Consider the following 24,973-nt stretch of genomic DNA (forward strand, 5'->3'; position numbering starts at 1 on the left):
GCGTCAACTTCATACTCCGGCTCCAGCGCACGAAAGTCACACACCAACAGCCTGGCCAGCTTCTTCAGATCAGGCTCTGAGCAGACAAGACAAACACACGATCACAAAACGGCTGATCAGTCAGAAGCTGCAGGTTTCTGCACACCAATCACAGCAGACCTGTCTTGAGCCGGCCGTGTTGCACGAGCTCTCTGGCCATGGCGCAGGGTGACGGTGATGATCTCGTTGGCTCTGAGGCGCGATGAACGCCCAGCGCGGTTTAGCAGCGAGCTGGAGAGACGCGACTGCAGCGCAGGATGCAGGTAAGACAGACTCAGGTTTCTGCACAGATCCTCTCCTCCAATCACGTCCTGGATCAGACGGTCCTGACACACGGCCAGCTGGGAAGGCTGCTTGAACTCCACTCGGCCCTCTAAAGACAGAGGGTCAGTTTATGCTTTAATCACCGTAAATATCTGCTTGAATGCCCCACAAATATAAAGGACAAAAACTAAATTTATTAAGTCTGTTGCGATTAAAACAAAATGTGAAAATGAATGAAAACTGTCGATTTTTTTAGATAATAAAAAAAAAAAAAAAAACAGAGCAAAGTCAGAATTCAGAGGAAAAAAGTCAGAACTGCGAGACATAAAGTCATCACAATCGCAAGATGTAAAAAGTCTGAATTGTAAGAAAATCAGAGTTTGTCAGAATTCAGAGTTAATATCTCAATTCTGAGAAAAAGTCTAAATTGTGTCTTTTGTGATTTATTTATTTTATTTTTTTGGTCAGAAGGTTTTCTAATGCATATAAGGCAATAAACTAATTGATAAATGGTTCTTATCTTGTTTTGTCTGTGTAGCTTTTCCCAAACACATTTATGTATTTAATTAATCAACATATCAACAGCAATAATCAACAATAATGCTTTTTTGTCATAATATTGCAGCCCTACTCTGTAATGAGTTTTTTTTTTTTTTATAATTTTATTTTTAAATAAAATTTAATAATTAAATTTAATTATAATAATAATTATAATAATTCATTTAATTTAACTCACTATTCTAATTCTATTTAAAAAAAAAAAATCTAACTACCTTTTTAATCTTTTTGTATTCTATTTTATATCATTTATTATACAATTATAAAAAAAAGACCTCTAACACTAGCTTGCTCTATTCTTTTTCTATTCTATCTGTTTTCTTTTTATTTATTATATTATTTAAAAGCCCTTGCTACGTATACAGTGTTTAGGCTAACTGAGACTTATAGCACTTGTATATCATTGCTCTTTTGTTGTTTTTGATTGCTTCCATTGTCCTCATTTGTAAGTCGCTTTGGATAAAAGCGTCTGCTAAATGACTAAATGTAAATGTAATGTAAATGTAAATAAATATGCTTTATGCAGGCTAATTACATTATGCAGTGTTATGTACAGTAAATACATAAATGCCACCTTTGAGCAGCACTGACTGATTGAATTATTTGGTTAAACTTACGTATTTGACAAAAAAAAAAAAACATTGCATACATTTAAGTAAGGTAATTATAACATTTTTACCCCAAACAAAGAAAAAAAAAAAAGAAAAAAGCCAATTAAATCAATTCCAAGGGGCAAATATTGTCCCTTAAAGGAACTCTGGTATCTACCGCTGTCCTCTTTGGAGGAAGGCAAGCTTTGCCCTTCAGCAGCTGGATGATCTGATTGGCCACTGGGTTGAAGAAGTCCAGGATCTCACTGGGTTGAGGGATGAACTGCATGAAGTAACAGAGGCCGCCGAGCCCGCTGAACTCTGGGTGTTGCTGTGGGATTGACATTGCATGCGCTCATTAGGGCTAGAAATGTTCATTTGGATGACGCATAAAGAAAGCCAATGCCATTTTTATTCTTTTTCCATGCTCCTTAAACAGACTGTGAGCCTTGACCTTCATCTGAAGCTGGAGTTTAAATGCTAATGCATGCAAGGAACATCATATTCCACTCCGTTCTTACACTGAAGACGTCCATGGCGTGTACAAACAGCTGCGGGATCTCAGAGCGAAGCCACTGGTTCCAGGAACTGTCCCTGTCCACATCCTCTCTGGAGGAAGGGATGTCAAAATCACCTGCAACGAGGAACACATTGGTATGTATATATCATAGTATTTTCTGATTGCACTTTTATGTCTATTTAAAGTTTCGGTTCGTGTTTTTTTTTTTTTTTTTTTGGTCTATATGAACAGTTTTTATTTATTTTTATTTATTGTCAGGGTTTATTATCATTAAACTAAACCCTAAACTAAATCTAAAACTAGAACTAAACAGCCTCTGGTGGACAAAACCATAAATGTTTAGTACTTATACAAATTTAACATTAAACGAAATAAAAATAAAAACATAAATGTATTTGATTTCAGCTTGATCCTAATAAAAACTATACAAAAAAAAAAAAAACTAAAAAAAAAAACAAAAAAAAACAAAAATAAAAAAAAAAATAAAATAATAAATAAATACATATTTATATAGAAGTCTTTACAAAAAAGTACTAAATAAATATAGAGGAATATATATATAGCCTATATCTATATATATATATATATATTTCTAGGCGTTTGTGAGGATTATATTTGGTAATATTATATAATTTAAATTCTAAATATGAACCATAATACAATAAAAACTATAATAATAATAATAATAATAATAATATGAATGACACCAAAAAATAACACTGGTTATTTAGTTTTAGTTTATTTAGTTTTAGTTAATTTATTACTTCGAGAATAATCACCTAATGTGTGACTGATGTGACATTCAATAAACGTGACAACATCAGGTAGACGGATAAGCGTGATGCACACATGCACGTGTCAAACCTTGGATGATGAAACGGAAACCGAAGCTGCGAAGTGGAAGAAAGGCAAAGACGGGCTGTTTCTGAGGCTTCACATCACAGGAAGACGAGTCACTGAGCTGGAACGCCAGAGCCAATTCTGTCGACTCCACGTCCTCTTTAATCTACACAGAAACACAGACACACGCTGAAGACACGCAGCGAATCAGGTGGCAATGTCAAGGTAGAAACTAGAGACATCATGATTTAAAAAAACATCCTGTTTTCATCCTTATTTTTTATATAATTATATATAATATAGGAATGCAACTATACTATTTTGGCTAAAAAAATAAAAAAAATTATAAAAAGATGTATAAAAAAATTATTAAAAAATTAGACCTTGGATGAAAAAAATAAATAAAAAAAAAAATAAATATAAAAAAAAATATATATATATATATATATATATATATATACACACACACACAGACACACACACACATACAGGTGCATCTAAAAAAATTTGAATATCATGGAAAAGTTCTTTATTTTTTGTAATTTAATTCAAAAAAGAAAAAAAATTCTAGATTCATGCACAAAAAGATTTTTTGTTTGTTTTTATTCTGATGGTTGCATAGATTAATCTAATTTTTTGAGATACAACATTTTTAATTTTTCTAAGCTGTAAGTCATAACAAACAAAAAAAAAAAAAAAAAAACCAAAAAACATTAAATATTTCAGTGCAATGAATCTAGAATATAACAAAGTTTTCTTTTTTGAATTAAACTACAAAAATAAAGAACATTTCCATGATATTCAAAAGTCAAATTTTTTCACGATGCACCTGTATATATATTATATATCTATATATATATATATATATATATATATATATATATATATATATATCATTATATTATTTTTTATATATTTAAAACGAATCATTAAGTGCTTCAGGAGCATCTCTAAATTTAGATAGATATTAATTTATAGATTTCCTAAATTACATTTAGCAAGGTTGTTATTGAGGTTATTAAGTGATCATTATAGGATGACAAATATAACTTACATGTTTAAAACAGGGAAAAATGTAATTCATTTCCTCTAATTTCTAAATAAAATATGATTAAAAAAACTAAGAGTTTGTGGTCTGTAAGATTTTTTGTAAGATTTGTTGAAAGAAGTCTCTTCTGCTTTCCAAGGCTGCATGTATTTGATCAAAAATACAGTAAAAAAAAAAAAGTTAAATATTATTAAAATTTAAAATAGTTGTTTTCTATGTGAATATATAGTAAAACATAATTTATTTCTGTGATCAAAGCTGAATTTTCATCATCATTACTCCAGTCCACAGTGTCACATTCAGAAATCATTCTAATATGCACATGTGCTGTTCAAGAAACATTTCTGATTAATATTATTATATTAAAACAGTTGTGCTGTGAAAAACTTCTGCGAAAACCATGATGCATTTTATCTTTCAGCATTCACAGATGAACAGAAAGTTCAAAAGAACAGCATTTAATTGACACAGAAAACACTATTAATGTCTTTACTGTCACTTTTGATCAACATTTTAAAATATCTCAACAGCTGCTGTTAGTTATTGTAGTGTGTACTAGCCTTTAAAATGCATTTCTGTGTGTTACAAAGTATGTCTCAAGTCAACAAAGTACTAACACTAGAGGTAAAATAAATTTCACAAAGGAGTCTCTGCAGACACAAGAAACACATTCACTGCACTTTACTAATCAGCTTCCTCGCATGAAGTCTGAACGAGACGAGAGTGAAAAATACTTCGTTCCCCAGAGGTATAAAGCACAGAACACTTGCATAACGTCCCCAAACACATTATAAGACGCAATGTCATGAGAACCAAACAGAGGCCAATTAAAAGATGATAAAACTGGGACAAGGACGCAGGTAAACAAGACAGAAGCAAGTCTGCATCTACCCTTAGATTTAGTGCATTTTCCAATACATGAGGTGATAAATGTGCTCAACACTTGCCTTTTTAGGATAAAGCATGGTCTTGACCACCAGCCACCGCTCTTCTCCGCCTGTGTGTGCCACTTCCAGGATGTTATGGCTCAGATCACGCCGCGTCATCGACACGAAACGCTTCTCAGCCTGAAGATTAAACACACATCATGTTGTTAGAAGCACATGTAAAGCCTGGCATTTGAAATAAAAGTCAAAAATACAAACAAAACATGGACAAAATATGATAAAACAGGTTTTTTAAATCAAATTTGATGGTGAGCTCAGTTTTATTCAGAGACTCGAATTGAGCACAAATACGCAATTTGGTGCATATGCTGATATTTATGATTAAATTCTGATGCTTGTGAATTAATAAGATCTTTATAATAGAATTTACTTGATAAAAATCAGTATAGATTTGACGGAGAAAAGACAACCAGTGTTACAATTACACTAAAAGAGCTTTGACTTCATAAAAATCTTTACAATATAAATCAGACGGCATGGAGTAGATTGTGTGTGACCGCTTTAACAGTTTCAAATATAACACAGCAGGCTTTCTAGGGTTAATAGGAGGAGTTGTTTTTAGGTGGTGATGCATGGAGCGGGTCTTCACCTCATTGAAGATGGAGATGGAGCGAAGGCGATGGAGGAAGAGCAGGAGAGAGGGATGAACGTCATGGAAGAGGTTTTTAGTCTGGTAGCTCTCAGAGCGCAGGGGCAGGTGGATCTTTGTAGCCCATCTAGAATAAAAATAGACACCAAAGAGCCGTTTCATAACAACAACGCAAACAAAAAGCCAACGGTAACGTCTGAACTTTATTTTTACACTAGTAGCTTTAAGCAAATCAATACTCTACAATATTCTGATCTCTAACCACTTAGTTTTCCTAAATAAAATAATAAAAATATTTTAATTAATAAATATTAATATGAAAAATTAAGTAAATATTAAATACATTAAAATAAATAATACTTTAATTAAACAAATGAGAACATTTAAAAAAAAAAAAACTAATTATCAATATATTTTAAGTTGCACTGTTTTATGGTGTCCTTGTTACAGTGTATTTATACATTTAAGAACTGAACAATATTAATTAACTACATGTACTTACTATTTGGAGTTTGGTTTGGGGTTAGTTGCAAGTAATTATGCATAATTTACAGTTATTACTAGAGAAAGTAGGACACTAAAAGTGTTAGCCACATTTTCTGGCAGAGTGAGAACTCTAAGCCCCGGTTTAATGTATATCTGAGCTGTTTCTGCTGAAAGAAGCTTGCACTGACTGATCTTAAAATGTATCTTAAGATGCACACCAGTAATGCTTTTTTCTAAGGTATGTTTATAAAAATTACTTAAATGTTTGTATTGAACTATGGCCTAATCCTGGCTTAAAGGGATACTCCACCCCAAAATGAAAATTTTGTCATTAATCACTTATCCTCATGTCGTTCTGTACCCGTAAAAGCTCAATTCGTCTTCGGAACACAATTTAAGATATTTTGGAAGAAAACCGGGAGGCCTGTGACTGTCCCATAGACTGCCAAATAAATAACAGTGTCAAGGTCCAGAAAAGATATGAAAGTCGTCATCACAATACTCCATCTGCCATCAGACGTGCAATCTGGGTTATATGAAGTGACGGGAACACTTTTTGTAAGCGAAGAAAACAAAAATAATGACTTCATTCAATAATTCCTTTTGTCAAAGGTCTCCTCTGTGTCTCTCCATATCACCGTATGCTGCGTATGCTCTTCTGTATCATCCGCACCACAAGGATGCGCTGTTTTATTTCAAATCAAAGCTAAATACATGTAGAAACAGTGCATCCTTGTGACACAGAAGAGCATACGCAGCATACGGTGATATGGAGAGACACAGAGGAGACCGTTGACAAAGGAACTGTTGAATAAAGTCATTATTTTTGTTTGTTTTTTTTGCTTACAAAAAGTGTTCCCGTCTCTTCATATAACCCAGATTGCACGTCTGATGGCAGATGGAGTATTCTGACGACGACTTTCATACCTTTTCTGGACCTTGACACTGCTATTTATTTGGCAGTCTATGGGACATTCACAAGCCTCCCGGTTTTCATCCAAAAAATCTTAAATTGTGTTCCGAAGACGAACGGAGCTTTTATGGGGTTTGGAACGACATGGGGATAGGTGATTAATGACAAAATTTTCATTTTTTAGATGAATCTTGTGTGTTTGTTTAACCTCTGCTCTGCGATCTCTCTGGGGCCAGCGCTCACTGCCCGCTCCTGCTCGACCCAGTGAGGCAGGATGTATCCCATGGGGCCGCTGTTCTTGTCAAATCGGATGTGGAAACCATTGGAGTGGATCTCAGGACAGTCGGTGACTTTAAAAACCGATTTGAAGCCAATGCCCTTTTGACCTGTATAACAAAACAGTGCAGAGTTGTGTGTAAAACACCACAGACATTCATAAATTAAGATTCAGCTGAGACCAGTGAGCTGATTTCAAAAGGACGGACTCTTATTTCATTAATACATGCATCAAACATTATGACAGACTGTTAGTGTGCTGATAAAGCACAAAAAATATTTTAATTCATATTTTGAATTACCTTTTATATTTTCCATTTTAATTTTAGTTATAGTAGTGTTTTTGACAGTTTTATCATTTAATTATATATATTTTTAAATGCCTATATAGTTTTTATTAATTTATTTTTACATTTTAGGTAACAATAATAACATTCTTTCAGTACTGCTATTAAGACAGTGTTTACAAATCGAGGCTGCATGATATTAAAGTGTGCAATTTAATTGATATTTAAACATTTAAAAACTTGACCAACATACATGATTGTTTCATGATTTTTAGCCAATAAAAACAATCATCGGTGCATAAGCAGCAGGGTTATTATTGTTATAACAAACTAAAACCACAAAAAAAAAAATCTTCTGTTACTTGAAAGAAAAACTTTCACTTAAATTAAATATAAAAAAATAACCTAGTTTACAAGACAACATTTAGTTTAACTAAATGTACAAAAACAACAAACTAAAATAATAATAATTAATAAAAACAAAAAACAAGACAAAAACATGCAACAAAATTAAAGTACCGATGTAGCCATATTTGTGTTTTCCTTTGGTGCTCCGGCCCACGTCACAGATGGCACGGACGTTGTTCTCCTCAAACCCACACTCGTTGTTCAGGATGGTGATGCAGTCCCTCTCCACCACAAAGGCCAGCGCCGGATGCTCTCGGCCGTCAGGATAGCAGTTATCATCAGCGTTCTGCACAAACACAAACATCAGCTTCAGGAAGCGCTGCACCATTCTGGATAAACTGAGAATCACAATTTATTTGTCTCAAATAGAGATCACGATTCTCCCACGATTTGGAAACAGATAGCCCCAATAGATACACATATACATATATATATACAGTACAGGTCAAAAGTTTGGAAACATTACTATTTTTAATGTTTTTGAAAGAAGTCTCTTCTACTTATCAAGCATGCATTTATTTGATCAAAAATACAGAAAAAAAAACAGTAATATTGTGAATATTATTACAACTTAAAATAATTGTTTTTAAATGTATTATACTTTAAATTATCATTTATTTCTGTGATGCAAAGCTGAATTTTTAGGATCATTATACTATGTACTATGTACAGATCATTATATTATGTACTGTATATATGTGTATATATATGACACTGGACCACAAAACAGTCTTAAGTGTCAATTTTTCGAAATTGAGATTTATACATCATCTGAAAGCTGAATAAATACAACTATTTGAAAATCTGGAATCTGAGGGAGCAAAAAAATCTAAATGCTGAGAAAATCGCCTTTGAAGTTCTCCAAATAAATTCTTAATGCATATTACTAATCAAAAATGAAGTTTTGATATATTTATGGTAGGAAATTTATAAAATATCTTCATGGAACATGATCTTTACTTAATATCCAAATGATTTTTGGCATAAAAAAAAAAAATAGATAATTTTGACCCATACAATGTATTTTTGGCTATTGCTACAAATATACCCCAGAGACTTAAGACTGCTTTTGTGTTCCAGGGACACACACATATATATATATATATGTGTGATGTGTGTGTGTGTGTGTGTGTGTGTGTGTGTGTGTGTGTGTGTGTGTCAATTTTTAATTTTAAAATTATGAAAAAGTGGTTTGAATGAATGATTCAATGACTCGCTCATAAATTCATCACTTGTTTCATTACAGGATGAATCAGCATTTTTGAAGGAATCTCTCGAATGAATGATTCAGCGACAAATACATTCTTGTCTCTTGCTGACACCTAGTGCAATCGACACAAACATTACTTAAAGCACAAGTTCAAAAGGTCATTGGCTCTATTTTGATCGCTACCATAGACATCAATGTTTACATCCGAACTATAAAGTATTTCTGTGATAATATAAATGACTGTAAGACTACCTAAACATGGTAACTGCAGATTTGAATGATCCGCTAAGGTTTTTACAAAGGTTGGTGCTGACCTGAATGAGCTCCAGCACGAAGTGTGTGTCTTTGCTGTAGAGTTCAGTGGAGAGCCGCTCCAGACTGCGGCCCAGTCTCGCCTGCTGCTTCCTCATCAGGTTCTGACCTTCCTCGTTCAGCTCCACGCCGATGCCGAACTCCGTCTTCCTACAGCATCAGCAGTGACAGCATTAGCACCGAGCTAAATTCTGAAAAGAGTGTGTAAACTAAATGAACCTGAATGAACCTGATGTCCTCTATGACGGCTTTGTGCTGATCCAGCTCGGCGTTCACTTCTTCATCTGGCTGATCAGCAGTCGCTGAGTTTTCTCTGTCCTCCTCCTCACTGCTGTCTGTCTCTTTACTGTGTTCAGACACCAGCTCGTACATCTGCTCATCTTCATCATCATCATCATCATCATTATCATCATCACCATCATCGTCGTCTAAAAGAAACAAGGCTTATTTTATTTTATGCACATTTTAGCATTTATTTACCATTCTTTAATGTCATTATTCCACATTTTTTATCACTATTTTTATTGTTCTTTTATTTCATGACACATTTTTTTTTTACATTTTTATTATTTTAATATTGCTTTTATTTCAATTTCAAGCCATATTTTTTTTGCATATTTTTTTTTGCATATTTTAGCATTTATTTACTGTTCTATCATGTCATTATTCCACATTTTTCTACATGTTTTTATCACTATTTTTATTGTTCTTTTATTTCATTACAAAAAAAATTACATTTTTATCATTTAACTTTTTATTGCTTTTATTTCATTTTTAAGTCATATTTTCTAAACATTTTAATTCTATTATTAATTTATAAACTATTCTACACATTTTTATCACTTTAGCTTTTTTATTTTATTTTTAACCCATATTCTTCTACACATTTTTATCATTTTTCTTTGTTTTTATTTTACTTTGTTTTTTTATTTTTTTATTCAAACCATATTTTACCATACATTTTTAATCACTATTTTTATTGTTCTTTTATTTAGTTTTCAGACATTTTTTCTACACATTTTTATTATTTTATGCCAATTTTCATTTAATTTTTTTTTTTGCACCAAAATCATGACCACTTTCTGTTCTCTTATTGAACCTAAGAATTCAAAAACAGACATTCAGACTTCATCACACCATTTCTGAAATATTACAAACATTATAATTAACTGAATATCAAAGTGTAATGAAACTATCATGCACAAGACAAGACAAAACCATTAGAAAGTGAGTATTGTGGGAGTCTGACCCTGCTGATGGGCTCTTCTGGGGCTGCTGGAGGAAGTGCTGAGCTCTGCTTCCTCCTCATTATCAATCTCATTCACTGAAGAGATGTCACTCATGGAGTCCTCCACCACAAACTGCACAGATTGCAAGACGTTTGATTAATAAACTATAGATATGAACATATATAGTTGTGTTGCATTGCTTCTGCATTGTCTGAAGAATATCATTTATGACTTGAAATTAGGTCTGTATGATGTAGGGGAAAAAAAACTGCACAATTTGTCAAAAAGTTTAAGATTTTATATATCAATATGGCTATGAAAAATAAATAATAACATATAATGTTATTTACTACTAATTAAAATTTAAAAATTAATAAAAGCTAAATTTGAAATATTAGTACTGCATTGTCTCACAGTAAAATTATTTTAGAATATTATATTTTATTTTACATTACTGTAACTTTAAAATTACAGTAGTGTCTTAATGCCTTCATTTTCAATTTTTCAAACATTGTAAACAATCAAACTTTTATTCTGAAAGAAAACCTTCATCTTTGTCTCTTCTCATTATAATTTTTATCTTGATTATTTGTACTTGAAATGAGCTGAGAAGACTGTTACTGTATATTGTATACTTTTGGAAATGTTTAAATGCATGCATTTGTAAAGGTCCTAAAAGTTTAAATGCTCATCGTTAAGCCCAATTTTGGTGCTTTAAACGCTGCTCTGCTGAGACAGACTAGAAGGGGATCCAGACCTTCTTGATCTCTGAAGGCAGCTGAGGAGGAGCTGGCAGAAGCAGTTTGTCGTTGAAGTGGCTCCTCCACTCGGTGATTCCCAGCAGGAGCCCCATCTGATGCAGTTTGTTCAGGTAGCGTGTGTGTGAACGTGCAGCGTCCAGCAGCAGGGTTTTCGATCTGGTCTGACCGAGCACTTTAGACAGCGGCTCCAAAAACACCTGCACAGCGTCATCAGAAACATCCAAAGCATAAGACACACATCCCAGTGCTGCAGCGGTGAAGCTCAGACTACAGAATCAGATCATCATTAGTGCACTGCCAGTATGGGTGTTTATAATGGCCTGATATAATGAAAATACATACAATTTAATGACAGCAAATGAGACTATGAGACAAGAAAATCAGCTTATAAATAAATACTTAACAATATATATTTTTTTCTTTCTAAAAAAATAAATAAAATTAACCATGTATATATATATATATATATATATATATATATATATATATATATATATATATATATATATATACACACATACACACACACACTTTTTTGTATATTAAAAAAAATTGTAAACAACTTATATATATATAAATCATTAAATACAATTGTAACTGCATGATTTTCTTGCCTTTTTCACTCAACTTTAAAAAACTAAAATATTTTAAATAAAACCTTTGGTGGAATAAACTTTCAACAGAGGAACAGAAACTTAGGTTTCATTATAAATATTTACATATATTATTTAAGGTTTAACAACTAACAACTATTAAATCTCTTAATATAATCTTAATAAAATCAGAATAAACAATTCTTCCAACAAAAATTATGACATTTTCAAATAAGTATCCCTTTATAAAATTGTATGTTTTAATTATTTATTCATTTATTTATTTACATATTTAATTACTTTTTTAAATAATTATGTATATTTATATAACATATGCCTATTTATCTTTAATTTTTTTTTAAATTTACAAAATATATTTATTTTATAATATTCTATGTTTAATTTCGATTTTTTTTTTTTAATGTATATCATAAATTTATGTTTGTTATTTTTGTGTGAAAACTGGGCATACTGTTTAAAGTAATTATAATTATTAATCTGAAAATTACAAGTACTCTTTTTTTTTTATTATTATTATTATTCGATTTGATTTGCCACTTTAGGCCATTTATAGCAGAGCAACATAAAATTTGATGCATTCAGGTGTGCGAATACAGCAGCTTCAAACGAGACTCATCCAATCATAAATACCTGTTGATCTCGAAAATATATCAGCTGATAAACTGGCCTCTGCAATAATCTATCGCTAATCATAAAGCAAATATCCAGCAGGGAAAGTAAGATGTGATCTCTCTCTTGTGTCATGATACGACTGAAGCAGCAGCACCAGAGGCGTTCGACACTAATGATGTGACAGGAGTCTGAACCTCTAACCCCCGAAGAACGACACTCGGCAACGGTCGTCATGACAACAACCTAGATACAGGTACCCACCCACATCTCAGACTCGACTTTCCTGGTGTCACAGTAATGATGGGAAAATGATCCTCCCCTATTAATATTTGACTAACCCGCACGAGTCGAGCTGTTACTCTGCTGCCTTCGGTGTTTAACGAGGGGGGTCTGAAGACACATTCATTCGGGTCGGTACCTGCTGCAGGAGCTCCTTGCAGATTCTCGTCGGCATCAGCGCAACGCATTCAAGCACAAACTGAGCCACGCGGCCGTACGAGTATCCATCCTCCCCGGGCCTTATTCCTGTTTCAAACACACAACACCAACATCAGATTACATGCTTTCTGCAGAGACTTTAAAATCTAAATTAAGACTTAAAGACCTTTAAGGCCTATAGAGATGAAACTAATAAATCATGCATTTACAGAACAAACCTATACACTGGGGTAAATTTATAGCAATAGCCAAAAATATATTGTATGGGTCAAACTTATCAATTTTTCTTTTATGCCAAAAATCATTAGGATATTACATACAGATCATGTTCCATGAAGATATTTTGTACATTTCCTACCGTAAATATATCAAAACTTATTTGATTAGAAGTATGCATTGCTAAGAACTTCATCTGGACAACTTTAAAGGTGATTTTTTTTTCAATATATATATAATTTTTTTTTTTTTTTTTTTTTTTTTTGCACCCTCAGATTTCAGAATTTCAAATAGTTGCATCTCAGCCAAATATCATCACTAACAAACCATACATCAGTGGAAAGCTTATTTATCAGCTTTCAGATTAAAATAATTCTCAATATACAAGAACTGATCCTTATGACTGGTTTTTGTGGTCCAGGGTCACATATTTCTGTTATTTTTTTAAGATAAACACACTCAATTATGTTCAATTTCCAAAAAAAAAACCCAAGACTTCATATCTTCATTTTGCATCTCAAGTAATTGCATCTTGACGTTTAGATATTTGTACTGGAAAGCAAGAAAAAACGCTGACAGAGACATTATTTTTTGCAGTGTATGCAACATTTAACTTTTTAACTCTAACTTTATGAATGTAAGACTTCCTGCTCTGATTGAAGAGCTCTTTAGGTCTTAATGTGTAGAAGGGCGACTCAAGATGTTTTAATGTGTTTATGGATAGAGCAAAGTCAGATAAACAAACGGTTTCAGGACAAAGTGTGACGGACAGTGAGTAAAGCATGACGAAGTGCAGACACATGCGGTGCGAGGAGAAGACCTCCTACCTTCCTGCGCGACTGCTACATTGAGCGCGCTCTCCATGTGATTGGCCAGGAGCGCTGTGGGCGTGTTTGGGATCCCATAAGCCACCACAATGGAGACCAAGTGTCCGGCGGTGCCCACGGGGTCCAGAGCCTGCGTCGCCTCTGAGAAGTGTTTGTCGTCCGTGTCAGCGGTGACCCGCAGCAGGACGCCGGGAGAAACCTCCAGAGCCAGCAGCTCCGTCTTACCTGGACACATGAAGGATGCAGTGAGAATCAAAACACTTCTGCAAAAACAAAATTCAATAATCTCCGATATTTTCTGGCATTTTGTCCATAATGATAATTAGACGATAATTAGCTGAATGTGTTTTTGTGCTGGTTTAGGCCTGTTGTGGACAAGCTTGTCATATTTTTCATATTCTGTGCGATGGTTAATTCACAGCAGAGACAGAAATTGTTTAACACACACATATATATATATATATATAAATATATATATATATATTTTTTTTTTTTTTTAGACATGCCGATATTTGACACCTTAAAATAATTTCCATGGGTCAAATTCTTATAACAAATCAAAAAATTCAAAAATAATAATATATGAATAAATAATTTTCAAATTCAAATTTCTTATATCTAATCAATAAATTCAAATAGAATCAGTGTTATTTTAGTATCACTGAGATACTACTACAGGTTATATTATTATTCTGAATTAGTTTTGATTTCTATTTTTTTTCAATTTCAATTTTGTCATGTTTATCATTTTTAATTTTTTTTGCTTTTACTAATTTTTACTTACATTTCAGTTTTAGTTATTTAGAACATCAAGTTAAAAAAAAAAAAGAAATATTTCCTTACTGAAAATTTAACTTGCTAACATAAATTAGTTTAAGTTTTTTTTAATTTTTCAGAATTTTATTTCAAGTAAAGATTTTTTTTAAAAGGGGTTTGTTTTAGAAGAAACTGTATTGCAATTAAATCAGTCTCAACTAAATCCACTGTTGCACTGCGGAAGTGATCTAAAGCAGCATTTAGTAGTACTGCAATTACAACTGCATAAATACTGATGTTTTAAACATAATATTTTGAATACTGAAATACATGAAATACTTATTTTAATAGGAAACCATACTTTAAATATGAATTAAAAACCGCCAGCAGGTGGCGACAAATCACTGTATTGATGAGTGAGCCGTTGCATCATTCACTCAAACCATTTGTTTAAGTGGCTGATTCCTTCAGGTCTTTATGAACGGATCACTGAGTTGGAAATTAAAGTTCTGTTGTGACTTTGTTCTGAAATATTTTCTTTGGTGAAATTTTTTTTATATATATTGTGTCTAAAATTTAACACACAATGAGCTTCTTGTTTATTGAGCTGTTGTTTAAAATCAATACTAACAGCACTCTTTCCTCGTGTGATATTGCTTAACTATATCACATGGAAATGTCCTTCTGTGATGTCCTTCTAACTGCATTCTATTAGTAGTGAAAATGTCCACTATCATGGTGTATTTTTGATTGTTTTTTGTCAGCTTCCACGCAGTTAAAACATCAGTTGATATATTATCATAGGAGCATTGCACACCCCTAGATCACAATTTGAATTGTCGTCTATTTCTTTATGAAACACACTTCTGGACGAGGTGACGCACCACAGTACTTGTCGATGAAGTCTTTGAGAGGGCCGTGGTTGGGCTGAAACACCAGCTGCCACTGACTCCATTCCTCCAGATCCTGCAGCAGAGGAGCCGACAGCAAACTCGCCCGCGCCTGGTCACGGCTCACCTCGCCCAGCAAACCCACAGAATCCACCACACACTCCCTGAGATCAAACACACACACAATCACGAGTCTGCAGCCAAACATGTGTGTGCAAACATGTTCATTTCTCCAGCTACACCACCAAACAAAGGGTTAGATACAAGACTGAATTTTTGTGTAAGAAAAAAAGTACTTTAATTATTAGATTTCATTTTATTTTTTTAAATATTTAGATTTTAATTTACACCATATATACACACACTATATGCTATATACACATATGTGACTCTAAAGCACAAAACTAGTAAGTATCACAGGTATATTTGTAGCAATAGCCAACAATACATTGTATGGGTCAAAATTATCCATTTTTCTTTTATGCCAAAAATCATTAGGATATTAAACAAAGATCATGTTCCATGAAGACATTTTGTAAATTTCCTACCGTAAATATATCAAAACTTCATTTTTTATTAGTAATATGCATTGCTAAGAACTTCATTTGAACAACTTTAAAGATGATTTTCTCAATATTTAGATTTTTTTGCACCCTCAGATTCCAGATTTTCAAATAGTTGTACCTCGTCATCTTAACAAAACCATACATCAATGGAAAGTTTATTTGTTCAGATGATGCATAAATCTCAATTTTGAAAAATTGACACTTAAGACTGGCTTTGTGCTCCAGGGTCACTTATGCAGAACGGTTCAATGCTTGATAACATAAAGATAAATTAATAAAAAAATGTTTTTGAAAGACGTTTCTTGAAATATTTCTCATAATATACAGATTAATTAATCACACTGATTGCAATTAAATCACCTATCAAAAACCTCAACAACAAAAAAAGCTTAGCAATAATATATACTACATTACTGCAACACATTTCTATTCAAGTGGAAGATTAAATGCATTCATTTGTGAACACAGCTTTTTCTTTTAAATAAAACATACTAAATAAACGTTATATTGATAGCCCTTGTTAAAACAATACTTCTCTATGGGCCTTTTGCTCTTAAAAAAATAATTGCAAATTATTATACTAGTTTTATTTTTTAAATATTTTAATTTTTCATTTATTTTTATGTTTAACATTTTGTTTTGAAGGAAAAACAGACATGCAAATTACAGTGAAGCGCAATCAGGATTAAAACAGTGAATTTTGACTCGATTTCCTCTTGTAAACTCAGAGGTGTGGATTTGGGCAGCATTTTAGATTAGATTAGATTCAACTTTATTGTCACTGCACATGTAAGGTACAAGGCAACGAAATGCAGTTAGCATCTAACCAGAAGTGCAATAAGCAGTAAGTACAGAATATACAAGGTCTACAATATGTACAATAACTATACAGATAAGTATTATGGACAAATTTACAGATTTTAAATTTTAAATACTATTCAGCATGATATACAGATAGGTGTACTATGAACATACTATACAGATGGAATATGTGAAAGTGTATGTACACTATAGGCAGAACTACGAACATATGAACATAATTTACACTATTGCAGTGGTCAGTAAAGTGCATAGAAATATTTCAGTGTGCAAATGGGTTATTCAGTGTTTCTGGATGAACAGACAGTAGTGCTAGTAACAGCAAGTTTACTGTTTTTGCTTGTTTAATTTACAACATGCATTGGTGTTTGTCAAAAAAAAAACAGTAGGTAATTTGGCTGGGGGTGGGAGAAAAACACTGACATGCTGGAGTCAGACGGAAATAAACTCACCAACTAAACCCCGGAAAACAGGCTTTGCTCTAAACTAGTTTTACAGCCGTCTATTTACAGCTCACAGAGTTGTGCAGAGAGACAGGTGAGTACTTGAGATTTGAACTGTCTTACCCTGAGCCCATGGGCAGCAGAGGACACTCGTAGCGTACCACACTAGCGACAGCGTCTCCTCCCAGCTCCTTTTGCTTCTGGGTGTAATTGACAAGAAAACTGAGGGGTCCGTGACCGAGCTCTCGACTATCTCTGATCCGGTAATGATTCCTCAGAGCGGCTTCGATGAACGGCAGCTGATCCAGAACAAAAACACAGACATGTTTCATTCCTATATGTACTGTAACTGTACGTTTGCTGCAATTAACCCCGTAAAGCCTGGCATATGAAATCAGAATCCGTTTTTCTTTAGATGGAACAGTTTATTGAACCTGTACACAAAATCTTACAAAAAAAAGTTTGCATTTGTGTTTGATGATTTGTTTGGCTCATATAGTCAGCTCAACTTTATTTAAAATGAGCAAAAGTATGCAATTTGGTGAAGATGCTTATATTTATATAATGAAATTCTGATCCTTGTGAATCCGTGAGATCTTCATAACAGATACTTAAAATGACATAAATCATGTAGTAGACAGTGTGCAACAGTTTTGCTCATTTAGAGGCAGGCTCTATAGGGTTAGAGATGCTTGTTTGTTCATCTGTGTGGGATGTTTCTGTAAGTAGGAGGCTGTCTTTGAAACATATTAATCAGAGTCGTGATCTGCCGAACCGTGCAAAGATCACAGACAAGCTGCAAAACTCACTCTGCTGTCATCTCCCTCCCCGCACTGCTTGATGAACTCAAACACATCTTGTCTGCACGGTCTGAAGCCGTTCATTCCTGGATCCTGGCTGTCGATAGAGACGGCGCCCCCTGCTGCCTCCTGCAGGACCTGCGCAGAGACCAGGACCAGTTACGCTATGACAGACACGCCACGAGAAACCTCACACAAGTAGAAACGCACACCTTTTTGTTGTTGAAAATGAAATCAAGGAAGGTTCCTTGCTGCAGCTGGCTGAAGTCTTTAAACTTGAATTTCTCTGCGATCCTCTTTTCTAGAGTGCGAAGGTGGGCCAGAGTAGGTGTGCTCTTGAAACTAGTGACACACTCTTGAAAATAGCTCTTCACGTCAGCTACGCACAAAATCACCACATGAGAACAGCTCAGGGATTAAATATTACACAACAGGCAATGATGTATATGGATTTAAGAGACAAACATGGATCCTTTAGATCTAGTAAAACTATACAGCACTAGGAATACAGACAGATTTACACCAAGAACAATGCAACTGCAAGCACCTTATCACAATAAAATTTAAAGCGTGTGACAAATTTTAAATTGACTATCAATTGACTAAAATTAGATTTTTTTGAATATGCTGATTAATTCATCACATTAGCTGTAATTAAATCATATATAATCAACAAAAGCTGCTAAGAAGAGCCCCCCAATAAAGTAAAATAACAAAAAGTAGTATTACAAAAATGTATATTCGTGTATTCTATTCAGTATTAGTACAAAATATACTGTTACATTGATAGCCCTAGTTAAAACAATATCTCTATATTGACATTTTGTTCATCAAAAACAAAAACGCTAATAATTTTAACTTTATATTTTTATATTTAACACTTTTACTGGTAAAAATCAACTCTCTATGAACCTTTTATTTTGGTAAACATTTTTAATTTAAGAATAGTAATTTGAGATTTGAATTTATTTTCATATTTAATATTTATTTCTAGTTAAAACTATCTCTATATGTAGTTTTTGTTCTTAAAAAAAAAATCTATTTTATAATGTTAATTTTATATATATATATATATATATATATATATATATATATATATATATATATATATATATATATATATATATTTCATTGCTTATAGTTTAACAAACTTTCTATGGACCTTTTTTTCTAAAGTATTTTAATAATTGTATTTTTTAGAACAAAAGGTCCATAGAAAGTTATTTTAAGTAAAAGCTATGTTAAATATAAAATAAATTAAAAATAAAATAATAACTTTTTTTTAGAACAAAAAGTCCATGTATAATGGATATATGGATATATTCAAATACATAAATTAACACATTATTTATATATATATATACATACATATATATATATATATATATATATATATATATATATATATATATATATATATATATATATATATATATATATATATATATATATATATAATGTATTAATTTAGATATTTTAACAGGCTTCCCAGAAATTGGAAAAAATCTTTTGTGATTTTTATCTGTAAATGTCATCATACTGTCCTTTTGGCGTCATACTGTGGATGGTGCTAAAACTAAAAGGGGAGATTCGGACAACTGATAAAGTTAAAAAGTTAACACCTTCAGTAGGGAGCATCTCTGTGGCTCTCTCTTCTGCAGATTTCTTTGCCTCTGCTTTTTTCTGTGGTTTTTCTTTAGCTACCAGGTCCTGAGGGGCGTCCAAGGAGCCACAGCATATAGCAAGCTGGAATAAGGCTCTAGCGAGCCTGTCTCTGTTTATGGATAACAGGAATGTCTGAATAGTCTGAGGAGACAAAACAAGCACAATCAGTTGCTTTCAGAACAGTTATGAAAGAACCATTGAAAAGGACCCAATAACAAGCTAATTCCTCAAAGTGAATAAAGAAGGAAAGGTCAGTGAAAACAGTGAATGCGTAAGGACTAGTGATGCAAGTATTGGGAGACACATTTCTGGGTGGGATTAGCAGAAGATGAGCATAACATCTCATTAACAAAGACTACTCTCATCTGCCACTCGTTTATAACCTTAAACAGCTAGAAAGAATTACTACTGCAATTACTAAGAACGTAGCATGAAATGAGAGAGACACTATTTAAAGGAACAGTTCACCCAAAAATATCAATTCTCTCATCATTCACACACTTTTTGAAGCTTGAAAGCTACAGAAAGCTTTAGTCACAGTTCCAGTAATTGCAAAGACCTAGTGAAAACATTCTCATTTTGTGTTATGGAGTAAAATGTATGCAATATGGGTTTAGAACAACATGAGAAAGATCAAGGTTGTGTGTCCACCAAAGCATTTTACGCCAGCTGAATGATAAGGTCGCTATGAAACAGAATATCGGATGTAATGTAACAGATGAATGGCGATACACTGTTTCTTTTTCATATCAGTATTGGTGGTAGTCTGGGATTTCGTCTGGTACAGGCATTAATAATTGGAAACAAGCAATATTAACTTCTCATCCATTGCAGTTCATTAGTTTTATAAGTGACGGTTGGTTGGTGTGATTGGGTTGGTCCGGTTTTTCTTCTACTGTAATTGGACAGCTGCAAATAACAAAGTAAAACACACTTTGGTGGACACACAGCCTAAATAATGAAATAACTTTACTTTTGGGGTGACCTATCCCTTTAAGAATCTCATTAGGGGTAATTATAAATGGGCACCCAACCTTGTTTTAGAAAGAGCAAGGGAATGTTATGTAGCATCATCAGCACATTCATGATATAAACGCTCTTCCAAACAAAATACACCAAAACTGTTTTGTGTTTGCCTACGCAAATCTATATCTTAGGGTGGTTGCAATTTTTGTACCATTGCATTGCATGTTTACTACTCAGGGCTGCGTTTCCCAAAAGCATCATAACCCCAAGTAGATCGTAGACCCATTGCAACCAATGGAAACTACGATCAACTTATTCAAGGTTTTTGAGAAACGCAGCCCAAATCAGTTATCAGTGTTGTAGTACTCAATCTCGAGTCCGTCTCCAGTTCAAACCTAAAACATACTTTCATGTTCTTTGTCTTTTCATCAAGTCATCTTGACTTAGACTCTGCTCAGTGGTATCGTGAGTTTCACACGACACTGATGCAAAACCGGTCTTTAATTACCCCAAAGGAACGTATATTTACACTCTACGAATCAGTAAGACCTTAAGACTCATCCTGTCTTGAATGAAACTCAGACTCAAGTCTAGTCTAAAGTACTACAACACTGTTAGGAGGTTTTGAAAAAAACTCTAGCTCTAAAGTATGATCAGTAGTGATAAGAGATGATTTCCTTAGCAAGCACTGCTACTCAAAAACAAAAAAACCCATTTCTATTACTATTGATCATACTAAGCAAGTAGCCACCCATAAAAAGCAGTCACGTAGGCGTTTCCACTACGATTAGGGCACATCAAACCACAAGAAAAACCAGTCCACAAACTCTTAAAATGGGTAAGTTTGTTTTGAACAGACTTGATAAGGATCCTCCCGACATTGCCTCTAAGTTGTTTACCTTTGTCATACTCTTATTGAAGACACTTTCAGAATTGATGAAGACTTCCATGACTGCATCCGCGGCGGTCATATTAGCATATTTTTTCCTCAGCTCAGAGTTGCCAATCTGGGAGAAGATCACAGGTCCTTGGGCTGGATCCAGGAGGCTCTTCTTGATCTTATACATTCTGGCATCCACCTCCTCCTGAATCTCCTTCTGAATGGCTTCTCTGGCTGTGTCCATGTGGCAAAACTCAGCAGCAGATGCCTTATTCAACGTCTAAGAACACAATATGTGGAAAAACAAGGAAACAATGCAGTAAAGTATGTTCAATATGGTTTCTGGATTTAGCAATCATGGAAATCTGGTCCTCAAAATTGATTGCTCAATCAATCCAATTCAATTCAACAGCACTTGAACTTTTTATGGTTTGTATTACTTTGCTCGTCACGGTTCGGTACCCCTTCTCCACGTACATGGTTCTGGTTCGGGTCAGGGTTCCCGGCCAGTGTCCATTTCCACTGCAGAAAAGAGAGTTCTGGGCCGGAAAGACTAGGGCCTTTGTAAATAATTTGTGATTTCCTAATTGTTGTGCTAACATTTCTAGGGAGGACAAATGGATAAAAGTAATATGGAAAAGTAATGTCTAATGCTGGTTTCAATCGGACAACCTAGCAAACTGGCACCTATAGTCTCGTGGGCAGTGTGCTGGCATATAGTGCCGCTGCGCTTCAGGCGTCCCAAGTTCGAGTCCAAGTTTGGGAACCTTTCCCGATCCCAACGCACCACCCCCACTCACACTATCCCGTCTTCTACATAGGACTACAAGCACCAAAAAAAAAAGCAAAAAAAGAAAAGAGGACCCAACAAATGTGGAAGACAAGTAGACACTACGAGGATTTGGACTGTGTACTTGGACACTGACCTGCAACACATAGACATAAAAAACACATACCAACGTCCATGGAACCTCATGGACGGTTCTCAGTAGGCTCCAGTTCACCCAGCTGAGAACTGGCTGAGAGCCAGGATTGGCACAGGAACATGAACCATGTCAGTGAAAAAGGGGTACGAGTTTGGAGCAGGGGTAGCCAATTCTGTTCTTGATGGGCTACCTTCCTGCAGACTTCAGATATAACCCTGCTCCAACTCACCTGCCTGTAATGTTCAAGTAATCCACCTTGATTTGCTTGTTCAGGTATTTGATTAAATTTGGAGCTAAACTCTGTAGAATGTTGGCTCTGTTGGCTACCCTTGACCATTGGTAACCAATAAGGTCATTGGTCACATCTCTATCTTCCAAAGTTTTGGGAAACTGTATAAGGGTGTATTTTCAGTGCTTTGAAGACTGAACCTTCAATACTGAATCATATACTTCTGAAAAGGGTTGGTATCAACAAATCTTACCGAAATAGGCAACCCAAGACTCTGGATTCTGATGCCAAGTTCATACGGTGACTCACAGCTGTACTGGTCTGCAAGGTGCTTCATGAAATCAGCAAGGTCAATTCTAGGTGTCTTGCTTTTTCTCCTGAACATCCGGAGACTCTAAAACCAGCAGAAAACCACAGCGTTCGATGAGTGTTTTGATAAACACTCAGGTATGTTGCAGGATGGTCAAATACGCAGCCGTTCTCAACCAGACTCACCCTAAGAATATCCACTGTCGCAATCTGATGTACATCATCATCTTTAGTGTTTGCATCCATTTTGAACATTCGGTGAATAAGAGGGATCTTGCAGAGAGGGCCCAGATGGAGTTCTTCAAAGCGTTTCTTGTTCTTCAGGTTGGCCAATGCCTGTCCCAATTCGTAAAGCGTGCATATACATGAAACCGCTTCCACCGACTGATTTAGAAAGAAACACAAGTTTGTGATTTCAAGACACCATTTCAAACCTGTGAATCAGATCATAAACCTACACCAGGAGGTTGTGCAAGATCTTGTACCTCAATAAACATATTGATCTCCTTAATGCTGCGCTGAAGTTCCTGCACTGCAGGCAGATGCCGACGAGCGTCGATATGCATATCTTTCAAGTTGGACACTTGTAGAAGTGAACAAACTCTGCTGATCACCTTCACAACAACACAAAATAAAATTGAGATATTTTGACATCGTGATGAGCAAAAAAAAAGTTCTGGTTTGTTATTTTACAAGACACAGACCCTCTCGATGGTGACATGCTCTCCTTCGGCTGCAAGAGCTCTCATGACGTCCTCTACCAAACAATTCACATCCTTTGGGCTCATGGCCTTTCGCCGTCTCCCAACATTGTCTTCATCTTCCAGCAAGGCTTCTGCTGCCCTCACGTTAGCACCATGGACGTCTCTCACTTGGCTGTAGTAGGACTCATTGAAGACAGGCCCCCTTCCCTCCTTCAGCTTCTTCTCCTCAGCTTTGGTCAGCGTAGAACCAAGAACTGGGAAGTCACTAGCGGACAGATCACTAGGGGCTGCCATGGATGGGACGGTTAAACTTTGAAACCGAAGCAAAGGGGATCCTGCCTTGGACCGGACCACTTGTTCATTTACCACAACAGGCATGGGCTGAACCTTCTTTACTTCCTCAACAATCTTCTTTTGTGCTGCTATGAGAATAAAGTGGATAAGTTGGGTTTTTTTTAGATTTTAGAACATGGAATAATGTGTTAACTTTAAAAAAAAAAAAAAGTATATTCTCTTACTTTCAAGGCACTTTGCTCCTGCTGGTTTATTATTTACGACAAGACAAGAGGAAGAAAGCTGTTTAGCTGTATGATTGTCATACAATGACATGTAGCGATCTAATGGAAGTGCCGACCCAAATAGGAGGAAGAAGCCATTCTGCAATTGAACAATGGAATTGCTTGCAGCCGGATACTTTTTTATAACCTCTTTAACTTTATCCATCAGTTCCTCTTGCGTCATTTCACTACCTCTTTGAGCAAAGCCAGCTCCAAAACTAACTACAGGGCTTGTTGGGATCGCAGGTGTCGAGTCAATGTTCGCTCTTGGTAGGTTTGCAGGTGTTGGGACTGCAGGTGCTGCTCTGTGATTCTTGTGGAAGACTCTCTCTTTCTCCACCAATAGCTCTTCGCTCAGAGAATCAACGAAGGAGGCGACTGTTTTGAAACCAAACTCTGACACAGCAAGGTTACGCCGATACTTTTGATTGAAAAACACATACAACATACGAAAGACTAATGCATGTTCCATAACCATC

General features: G+C 34.6%; 1 protein-coding gene across 2 annotated transcripts; it reads right to left on the reverse strand.

The window, feature by feature from the left end:
* Positions 1 to 260: 260 nt before the first annotated feature.
* Positions 261 to 24,941, reverse strand: LOC109099997. Of its 2 annotated transcripts, none has more exons than XM_042734879.1 (25): positions 24,456 to 24,941; positions 23,938 to 24,356; positions 23,719 to 23,847; positions 23,420 to 23,617; positions 23,178 to 23,318; positions 21,789 to 22,049; positions 19,881 to 20,064; positions 18,471 to 18,637; positions 18,268 to 18,396; positions 17,582 to 17,757; positions 15,625 to 15,794; positions 13,985 to 14,209; positions 12,922 to 13,028; positions 11,274 to 11,474; positions 10,537 to 10,648; positions 9,517 to 9,715; positions 9,290 to 9,437; positions 7,877 to 8,051; positions 7,003 to 7,180; positions 5,396 to 5,522; positions 4,807 to 4,926; positions 2,836 to 2,977; positions 1,973 to 2,085; positions 1,630 to 1,782; positions 261 to 412 (listed from the first exon to the last, which is right to left on the reverse strand). In XM_042734879.1, exons 1-25 carry the CDS (start codon positions 24,676 to 24,678, stop codon positions 356 to 358), a joined length of 4,254 nt encoding a protein of 1,417 aa, XP_042590813.1. In that variant the 5' UTR covers positions 24,679 to 24,941; the 3' UTR covers positions 261 to 355. The 2 variants fall into 2 exon arrangements, with proteins under 2 accessions (XP_042590813.1, XP_042590812.1); XM_042734878.1 differs by having other exon boundaries at positions 23,938 to 24,359.
* Between the last annotated feature and the right edge of the window lie 32 nt (positions 24,942 to 24,973).

Source organism: Cyprinus carpio, chromosome B12 (assembly GCF_018340385.1).
Source record: "Cyprinus carpio isolate SPL01 chromosome B12, ASM1834038v1, whole genome shotgun sequence".
In the NCBI taxonomy this organism is placed as follows: domain Eukaryota; kingdom Metazoa; phylum Chordata; class Actinopteri; order Cypriniformes; family Cyprinidae; genus Cyprinus; species Cyprinus carpio.